We start from the raw sequence: 10,708 nt of genomic DNA, 5'->3' as shown, positions 1-10,708 counted from the left end.
TATTCGAACTGAGTTATTAAATTTTTAGATTTCTCAACATCCCTGTGTAAACAATGTGTCTTTCTGCTTCATATATTTTGTTGTAAGCTAATCTAGTAGTAATTTCTAGTACTGAAAAGACTTTTAGAAAAAATGTATAAGATTCTTAGGTTAATGAAGAACCAATTTGAATTAGTTCATATACATGAAAAAGTTCAAGAAAATAATATCTAATATTTTTAAATTGGTGAAAAATCTCTAACTTGAATCCTATCTAAGAAAATAATGAAAATATCTAAATTTCTTAGATTGAATTACAATTAATCTAAGTCAAAATTTAACCGGATAAACCTAGAACAGATAACAGATGCTTCAAACACCATATTTACTTTAATGCATGACAACATTATCCTACGATCATGAACCTTAACAAGGTGGCCGTGATAACCAGAGGCGTTGGTGCTAATTAATGTTATTATGCATTGAACAAAATACTAACACTAAGCATAACTCTTACGTAAGAGGTAAATTACCCTTTAAATAACAATTTCTTCAAAATTAGTCGAACTGTTCGTATTCTATCAGATCACCATGTATCACAATCCTAATAATCTGGATGCTATGCAGATTATATTACGCAAGTTTCCATACGAGATCAGGCCTCTAGCTAGCTAGAAGTTAGAGAACACTACACTCTTCCTCCTGTTATTTTCTCTCTTCTCTTTCACCCCAAAATACAAGTTTGACTAACGTCTCATAATCATTGCAAAGCCTAGAAAGCTGATGACAGCGGAATCCAAAAGCTCCAGCCATCTTGAAAAAGTTCCAGGTCAAGACTTGCACATATTGGGAATTGTTAATCAGGTGCAAGTTGTTCTGGTCAACTCATTCACCTTCGAGTTCTGCGCCGAACTCCGCCAGCCGCTGGGTTTCTGCATCCAGATCCCGGATGGTGGCATGGTTAATCATACCGTCATCCTCGCAGGCATGTATCTGTCTACCACCAAACCTGGTAATAAAAAATATGAAGGAAAAGAAGTAAGAGATGATATCCACAAGGAAACAGGGTAAACAAAGATGCAATGAGAAATTAAGGGGAAATAAAAAGTTAAGCTTATGATAAATGGAGGAGTTAGGGTTCCAATACTGATCAACAGAACAATAACACAAGAACAACAGTAGGACGGGTTCAGACAATGACAAAATGAAAATGAGTTCTGTAACCTAAAAACATATAACTAGGTTTCTCAGAGAAAGGTAGAAGTGCTTTGCATATAACTAGGTCTAGATAATTAGTTTTTCTTGAGATGGAAAATCTATGAAGAATAGTACAGCAATTGAATATGACAAGGTAGTAATATAGATTTACTGGAACACTTAACAGATTGAATATTAGTTCTGTATTTTGCCTTTCATTGGCTCACAAGTAACTTATTAAAGTTGACTTTTGAAAAATAACTTTCTAAAACCCATAACACCTATATTTGGTAAATCAAACTAAAAATAACTTTCAATAAGCACAAACAACAATAATTGTGTTTGGTAAAATAGTTTCTAAAATAAAATTACTATAATAGACATAAATAGAAGAATTTTGATCATAACTAGAATTTGGCATCAATAATTTAATTAAGGGCAAATATGAATATCTATTAATATATGAAGTTATATTAAACTTTTTAATTTTGATAAACACAAACCAACTTCGAAAAGCACCTCTTTAAGTGCATTCAAAAGCACCCGCAACTTTCCAAAACTACATGCATAAGCACATAATCTTTTTTATTTACCAATCATAAAATGAGGTGCATGTGCTTTTAAAAAGCAAAAGCACTTCTCCAGAAAGTTTTACTAAACCAAGCATAGTTAAGGATAAGGTCCATGAGGGAGACGAACATTTAACAAAGAGTGGGAGATGATCAACTAACAAAACTTGTGGTGCCTAGGTAGACCATTCCTTCTTATGTGACAGCATGACAAAGTAAGTAGTTACAACAATGAAGATGATGGACTGGCAGTAAAATCAAATAATATAAGAATGTCTAGATTACCATCTTCCATTCATCAATTCTATGCACTTCTGAGCATCCTTTCGATCCTTGAATTTTACCAAAACAACACCCTGTGGATGATTCTCACATACCTGCAGGTAAAATCAGTATGGGACACGAAGTACAGAGGCAAATTAGACAACTGTATGGGTACAAGTAACAGAACAACTTTGGGGTGGGGGGGGGGGGGTGGGGGGATCAAATATCAAGTATATAAAATGATAAATTTATAAAATATGAAAATACAGACAAGCTTAGATCAATTACCTTGACCGAGTCCAGAGGACCAAGTTTCGTACACTCATCTTTAACATCTTCTTCTAGTTCTGAACGCAAATTTTCATCAGCCTGCATAGATTACACAAAATCAGCAAAATGTCCAGTATGAGAAACAGCAGAACCAAATTGTAATCCAGATTGGTCAAATTGAAATTATCACTAACAAAAGCAGGAAATCCTGCTGTAAATTATAGCCCCCTATCATGAAAATAATTAATTGATACATAACATAAAATACTACTATCGAACTTTCTAGAAAAACAGAAAACTTGAAAAGAAGTTTATTTAATAATTTCTATTGTCAAAAATTATGGACAGGTGAGCTCACTTGTACAGCAATGTTCTAGTATGCTAATTGCACAAAGAATAAAAGTAAAATGAACTAATGTTTACCCTCATTTCAGCTGGAGTAAACATATAACGAAGGATAACGGTTGCTGGAATTAAAACTTTTCCATCATCACGACCACCTGAGCAATGCAATAAAAACACATGCATCATAAATAAGAAAATGAAGTCTGAAATTGAATTTATAAACTTGAATTGACAAAAAAGTAATAGGAATGCTTCTGGAAAAAATATCTTTTAAATCAATCTCACAATTTGCAAAGCATACACTGGAAGACTTAAAAGACTGCAATGTTGATATTATACATTGACATAGTTCACAGTGTGCTGCTTAAGCTCATGGTTGGTAACTAAGATTATAACATAAAAATAGCCACTTTACAATCATAAGCAGCTTTTCAAAGCTTTTGATTATAAACAGAACACATTCCTTTTAAAGGGTTAGTTTTCAAGTTGGACATTCAAATACAAGTTGTAAGTTAATACACCCACATATAAATTGACTTAAAATCAGGAAAGGGAAATTAGGCTAAAGTGAAGTTGAACTGGGAAGCACGGAAACCAAATTTCTGAAACATCAACTGAAAGTACTGGGTAAGTAAGCATACCCCATCCAAGCATTTTGTCTTCAACCTTTTTCAATTTCTTCTTCTTTTTATTGTCTATTTGCTTGCTTATAAACTTCTCTCCTGCATATTTAACATAAAGCTCCATCAAGCAACAATAGACGCAATAAATAACTAAACTTTTTTATTTGAGACATGCATTTACCACAGCTATGAAGGAATTATTATCAGAAAGTGCCATCTGAAGTACTCAAAATTTAAATGATGCCTTACCTTTTTGCTCAAACTTAGCCTGGCTGACTGACATAGGAATCTTGTCACCAGGACGAAGAGGTGTTCCATCCAAAATTTGGAGTGCTAGAGCAACTGAGGGTTCCTAGTATAGACAAATAAAATTGAAAACCCTTGCATATGTACAAGTAAAAGTCACACACAGAATCCAATCTTGAAAAGAAAATCACATACAGAACAATAAGGAAAAAAAATTACCTTGAGATAGGTAACCAGGGCGTCTCCCTTTTTCCTTCCTGTCTCTTTATCAACATAAAGCTTCACACGAGGCCTTTTAGTTTCTGGGTCCTATTGTGAACATAATCATGAATTCATATTCAGACTGTCACCCATCATTTATTTCTTAGTATGAATTTTTTAAAAAATGGCTTCTCATAGGATAAATGTCGTATTTAACATGCTCTGCTCTTCCAAGTGCCGAAATGCTAATCCTACTGGCATTATATAGTCACTGTACCATTTGTATAATGTCAATAGAGTTTGTCATATTCATGTAACAACCTCTTTTAAGATAGTGATAGCCATAAATTGTAGTAAAATTCTAACAGTTTTACCATTTAGTAGACAGTAGATAACATTTAATGAAATTGTACCTCTTTTATAATTCCACACTTGGAAAATACCTCCACGACCTACAATACATTAACCATGTTATTTCTTGCAACAATAATATTCTTAGGAAAATTAGGACCATAGTTAAGGGCTTAAGGCTTACTTCATCAGTGGTAACATCCTCCGGTAATCCAGTGACATAAACATGCGTATTAATCTTTAGCTCAAACCAACTGTCTGGAGGTTTATTAGCTTCCTAAAACACACAAGAGTTCAATTGACATTAGGGACTCATTTGTCTCCAAAAGTGTTCCAAAGAAAATTGACTTTGGGTGAAAACATATGCAATAGAGAGAGCAGAAGCACCTTCTTCTCGGCTGGCTTATCTGAAAGCTTCCTCTTTCCATCTGTTACAACATTAGTGTTGTTTGGATCTTCGTTTAAGGGTTCGGAAGGAGCAGTCAATTTTGAAGTATCTTCAAGCTTTTCGGAGGCATCAGAACCAGTTACTGTTGGAAACACTTCCTCTTCTTCCAAGAAGGTCATCTCTTCAACACCATATGGTTCATTGCTGACAGAAGCATGCTCCTATCACATAACAATAGTATTTAATCCACCAAAAAGGACGAATAGAAGAAATTAGTAGAAAGGAGGATAAGGCATTAACACAAAGAAACCAAAAATGAAAAACTAAACCCTTTCTGGATAAACCGTGCAATAAATAAATAATTGTTGTCCCCTTTGAATCTAGGATAACACAACATCTAGCATACCTTCACTAACAATACAACTCCCGACTCAACAAGCCTTGCTTGCATGGCACAAAGGGAAAAAAATAGCATTCTGAGTTATACAGAAATCATTTCTTCAGCTTAAACATGCAATGCAACACTCTCAGCACTATAATTAAAAAAGAAAATGAAAAACTTCATGTCATCTCTTTAGCCTAGCCTAGTCTAACCATATAATACAACGCAAACAAAAATAATCTTTTTCAGTGCTACTCTTCCGAAAGAAAAGTAAATCTACTTTTCTTTTTAGTGAATATCTTAAGCCCTAACAATTTCTATCTGTCAGGGAAATGATTGGAAAGACTCTAACAATTTACTAGAAAGCACAAACAAAAACATAAAATGCCATGCACCTACCTGGGGAACCCAGACTCTAAGATTCTTGTCCCACTTGTACATTGTCCCGTCATCATCAGTAAACTCTTCTTCACCCTCAGGTGGCGTTGAAGGTCTCTCAGGATCTGCTCCTCCTACACCTTCTACTTGTGCCTCTGCCTCTTTGATCTCATTTTGAAATTTCTCAAACTCATCAACATCATTGGTGGACACTACACAACAATATCAATCTCTAAGATCCAAGAAAGATAACAGCAAAATAGAAAAGCCAAAATCCAACAGAAAGAGAAGGAAAGCTATACCTGCAGTTGAATAAGCAGGTCCCTGCTGGTTAATTTCTGCCCACAACTCAGGAATTGAGGACAACGGCTGCCATTCAGTTCTTCCTTCAGACCACACAAGTGTGTCTTTCAAGAGGTATCCATTTAAGTAGTGTTCTGTTCAAGCCAAGTACATAAGTTTCAACATGGTTAAGTTCTATTCACTTATTACTTTACCCGAAACTCATGCATGAAATTTTTTCATACTTTACCCCCCCCCCCCCAAAAAAAAAAAAACAACACCAAACATAGCTTTAGAGTAAACCTCCCTCAAATTTCTCTCCGACTAAAATAATCTCCAACACGTTAGTCCCTGAAAAATGAAAAAGCATAGTTCCTAAAGTTCAATTTAGTCCTTAACCCTCAGAGATATTAGTTCCTAAAAGAAGATTAGTATGATCAAATTTTAGCCGCATTTCAACGAGAATCATAGTGTACAACGTAACGCTGCATTCGCTGGCCAATATCAATAAAATTTTAGGGAGCAACCAAACACAGCAAATCAATACACTTATGCTCTTCCTACATGGCCATTCAGACACCAAAATCAACATGCGGCAAAAAGTGAACTCCAGTTGTACATTAATCCAGTGTTGAATCCATATATTGCCTATTCCGAAGGTAAAGTAAAAAATATATCAAACTACAATGGCGTTCCTGAAATCAAAACAAGCTAAGAAATAAATAAAGAACTCACGGAGCAGCTCAGAGCGAGCGTAAGGGCCAAACTGTTGTTGATTATCAGCCGCAACATACCATCCCACTTCAGCAGTACCACCATCTTCACCTTCCCAAACCAGATTCAATGAATTATGATTTGCATAAACCAAAATCAAAATATTGTAACAAAGAAAAAGGAGATAATTCGTTAAACTAGATAAAGTAATCTTCTTTTTCTTATATCTATCTATTGCGAAAAGAAGTTACTGGAATAGAGGGTGTACCTTGTTGCTGTTGCGGCGGAGGTTGATGTTGTTGGAGGTTGCCGCGGTCGTAGCCGTTTTGAGACGACATCGTTTTGGAGAGTGCGAGTTTTCTCGGAGTTTCTGGGTTTCAATGTTTGGCAGTGCCAAGATTATGAGTGTGATTTCTTTCTTCTTTTCTAGTTTCTAGAGGAAAAAAATTAAAAAATAATAATAAAGAAAGAAGGAATACCAATTCGTTCAAGGCAAAAAGGAAAATGGACATGAAAGCCATAGAACCGAACCCGTAGCTAAACCGATCAGATTTTTCGCAGCTCAACCGGTTGGTTAGAGTTGAATCGGATTATTCCATCATGCTTAAATCTATTATATATTTTGTTATTCTATTTTATATATTTCTAATTTTACAATAAAAAAATATCACATGCCACTCTTTTATTATAATTAAAATCAAATTTTTTCTTCTAAAATTAAAGAATTCTCTTCCCTTCCTTACTAATTTTACAACCAAAATGTGCCACATATCACTTTCTCATTATATTTGGAATCAAATCTTTTCCTCTAAAATTAAGGAATTCGACTAAATCCCCATAGTGGTTCCCCAGATTCAGCTCGTGCACCGATTTAGCCCCTGAGATTCTAATTGCACTATTTATGTCCTCCAGATTACGATCCGGGCAACATAATGATCGTTCGGTGAATTTCTAGCGTGACTCGGTGACGGCGTTGCTTACGTGGCACAGTCATTGCCACGTTAGATGTCAGAGTGTACATATGACGTGGATTATATTGTAAAATTCTCCAATGTAGTATCTGTCTTGATTTTTAAACCCTAAACCTTCGTTGGCCTCCCCTCAATCTGGTTCTCTCCATCAACGTCTCCTTCTGCATCTGTTGTGTACACCAATAGTTGTCTCCCATGAGAGGATCTGGGAGCCATGTTGCAGGAAGTTCCAACCGGTCATCGTCGACGGAGAACTGGAGAAGAAGCACAACACGAAGCAGGTAGGGGCGGGTTCCGGATTGGTGCGGCTGTGGTTGTCGCTCGGTGCTAAGGTGGTCAGGGACGGAGACGAATCCTAACAAGCCCTTCTTTGGTTGCCCTAACTATAATGTGAGTAAAGGTAACTGATTTGTAGGTGTTTGATTTTTTTTTGGTTGATTTTTTTGGTTATTTGCAGACAAGTGGAAAAATATGGTGTGGGTTATTCGTCTGGGCAAATTGTGTGCAAGAGGAACTGCCTGAAAGAGCTGTTTCAGGAGATGATGATGGTGACAAGAAGATGAACTTTGCATGGCGGATGGGAAAGATGGAGGCAGACATTAGGAATCTGAAATTCATTACTCATGTTCTTGGGTTTGGGTTCTTTGTAGTTGTTGTTTTTGTAGGAATGGTGCTATTAAAGGGTTGAGAACATATCAATATAATGTAGTTCCCAAAGTAATGAATGAAAGCGTTATGGGGTAACATCACAAGGTTTCTGTAGCTGATCTTAGTTTACTATAATATAATATCCTGTTGGATGAATAAAAAGTACATGTAAATAAGTAACAGAAAGGTTGATTCAAACCATGGATAGTATTAATTAATCTATACCAAAATATGGCAAATCATTCATAGTTTTAACACATTACAACCATAAGTAATTGAGCAAGTTATATGACATACTTGATTAATAATCAACAAAATGAACCATTGTTTAGAGTAAGCACAGTCACTGTTTCTTTTAACAAAAAACAAACACTTGACAAGTGTAATGTCCTAATATTAAGTTTCACTTCTTGCGGGGTGCTTAAATTCAGGGGTCGGCACAAACTTCAGAAAATTTGTGAATCATGAGGCAGTGACTGAACTCGCACCCTTCATTAGGTCCAGTGCTGTAGAAGGGGTTGTTGGTGGTGACCTTCTTCTAGCAGGCAGTTTGGCAGGTCTTGTGGCTGGTTCCCCTTTTACTTCAATGAACTACACAAAAAGCACAAACCACAAATGAAAATCAAAGTTTGTCACCCACTAAACCTTTTTCAGATTTATTAGTCCATGAATTAAAAAGGTTTATTATAGAATTACTATTGTACCTTTTGAGAATCTTCTGGTTCAGAACAAATTGGCTGTGACAGATCAATCTCTGAAGCTTGACCAATAGGAGCAGAATTGATTGCCGACGGGATGTTGTTTGTAATATTAGCAGTAGCCGTAGCTGTACTAGTAGCAGTTGCAGTTGCAGTGACAGTTACAATGGCAGTTGCAGTGTCAGTTGCAATGGCCTGGGTAGTTGCAATTGCTTGGGCAGTAGCATTTTTAGGGTCTTTGGCATCCTCCGTAGCCTTTGCAGTAGCTGCAGCATCAGTTGCAGCTTGAGCAGCATCAGCTGCTCTTTTCTTTTCACACCCTCTCTTGGTGTGACCTTTTTGCAAGCAATACCTGCAGGTGAAAGGCCGAAGCTGTCTTTTCATGGCTATACTTGGCTGAGATTTCTTGCTAGAACTTGTGCCTTCATCGGAGTCCTTCCTCCTCTTTGTTTGAAGGTTCCCTAGCTTCCTCTTGATTGGTGGTGCCAATGGCCTGTTATACTGACTTTGTTCCCAGAAGGCTTGGCCATGAATATGATTGATGTGGTACTTGTATGTTTCCTTGTATCGACTTGTGGTAGAAATCCTCCGGGTGCTTGTTCACTCTGGCTAGTGCAGCACAAGCATGAACGCATCGAATCCTTACAAGTCCAATTTACATCCAGCTTAGGTTAAAACAAAATCATTTATAAGACAAATATAAAAGTCCATGAGCAAAAGTAAGTGGATGGGAAAAAACAACCTGTTAACATCCAGAACTGGCAGGTACATAATCTTTTCCCCAAGTCCACCACATGATTTGTAGGACGCCCATGAACCTCAAACTTCTCATAACCAGTATCTCCAGACCATATAGCATGCCAATGTCTGGACTCTTTCCTCATCTTTTCTAGCCTACTTTTGATTACGGGTGGTAACAGCTCCAGGTGATTGTCCAACTTCACCTTGTTCTTAGCCATAGTCCTCATGACAAACATTCTCACCTCTTCTAAAAGAGTAAGTATAGGCTTTCCACTTGCTTCCTTGATCTTTGAATTGAAAACCTCACAAGCATTGTTGCAAATCGAGTCCAATTTCGGGTTGTGTCTGAATTGTGACCTCGTCCATGCCTCCCTGGACCACTGTCAAGATACTTTCATGCGTCCTCGTTCAGCCTCTTTATCCTCTCTATGTAATCCTGAATGGCAAGAATTAAGAAAAGTGAAAAAGGTCCATGTAAACTAACTCCAAAACAAAAATATTGTCCTCCCATACCTTAAACTCTTGAAATATAGTTGCTCTAGAACACTCCCATAACAGTCCCCTCAGCTCCAGGTCCTTCCACTGCTTGTTAAAATTTCATCACAAGTGCCAGACACAGAAACGATGGCCCGCATTAGGCATCACCGCTTTCATGGCAGGTTGTAATCCCTGAAGACAGCAAACAATACGTTACCATAATAGTCCCTACGAGTGTTAACGTTTCACCATAATAGTCTCTAAGTTTGATCATCGTTCACCATAATAGTCCCTAATTTTGATTTTCGTTCACCATAATAGTCCCTAGCATTCATAATCGTTCATCATTATAGTCCCTGAATTGCACCATTTAGTATCTATCTAAGTTATAACAAATAGCATACCATAGAAGTATAGTAACTAATTAAACAATAATAACAGAGGTATCATCAATCACAAAATTTTACTACACTATATGTACTAAACCAAGTTAACACAGTTTTATACATTACAATTTATGTGAGATTAAAGTTATACTAGGAGATTACCTTTTGCATGTCAGAGATGAAGTTCCACCCATGAGTCTTGTAGTCTCCAAGGTCTTCATGTAGCAACTCCAGAAACCACTTCCAATTCTCAAAATTCTCCACTTCCACAACTGGCCAGGCAATAACGTATATATGATGATTAGCATCTTGTCCAACAGCCGAAAGAATTTGCCCCCCGAATACAGTTTTCAGAAAAGCCCCATCAAGTCCAATTAATGGACGACAGCCAGCCCTAAAACCTGACTTGCACCCACTCAAGCAGACATACATCCTCTTAAATATGACCTCACTACTAGGCTGTGGCTTTGTGTAAATCTGAATAGTGGATCTCGGGTTGGTTTCAACAGCATTTCACCATAATCCCTAAGCATGGCATATTTCTCCTTCGCATCCCCAAAAACTATGTTCCTAGCATCACACAGTGCCCGTGATATAG

At 36.9% G+C, this 10,708-nt stretch overlaps 1 protein-coding gene across 2 annotated transcripts; it reads right to left on the bottom strand.

The window, feature by feature from the left end:
* Nucleotides 1-492: 492 nt before the first annotated feature.
* On the bottom strand, nucleotides 493-6,776 carry LOC112711041 (uncharacterized). 2 transcript variants are annotated; one of them, XM_025763577.3, is made up of 14 exons: nucleotides 6,458-6,776; nucleotides 6,211-6,300; nucleotides 5,496-5,630; nucleotides 5,215-5,405; nucleotides 4,433-4,654; nucleotides 4,230-4,322; nucleotides 4,108-4,146; nucleotides 3,713-3,802; nucleotides 3,497-3,599; nucleotides 3,266-3,346; nucleotides 2,703-2,779; nucleotides 2,298-2,378; nucleotides 2,031-2,122; nucleotides 493-988 (listed from the first exon to the last, which is right to left on the bottom strand). In XM_025763577.3, exons 1-14 carry the CDS (start codon nucleotides 6,525-6,527, stop codon nucleotides 865-867), a joined length of 1,488 nt encoding a protein of 495 aa, XP_025619362.1. In that variant the 5' UTR covers nucleotides 6,528-6,776; the 3' UTR covers nucleotides 493-864. The 2 variants fall into 2 exon arrangements, with proteins under 2 accessions (XP_025619362.1, XP_025619363.1); XM_025763578.3 differs by having other exon boundaries at nucleotides 6,211-6,294; nucleotides 6,458-6,664.
* Between the last annotated feature and the right edge of the window lie 3,932 nt (nucleotides 6,777-10,708).

The sequence above is a fragment of the Arachis hypogaea genome, chromosome 9, assembly GCF_003086295.3.
Source record: "Arachis hypogaea cultivar Tifrunner chromosome 9, arahy.Tifrunner.gnm2.J5K5, whole genome shotgun sequence".
NCBI lineage: Eukaryota > Viridiplantae > Streptophyta > Magnoliopsida > Fabales > Fabaceae > Arachis > Arachis hypogaea.
The sequence above is the reverse complement of the archived record's forward strand: the minus strand, read 5'-3'. Positions and strand labels throughout refer to the sequence as shown.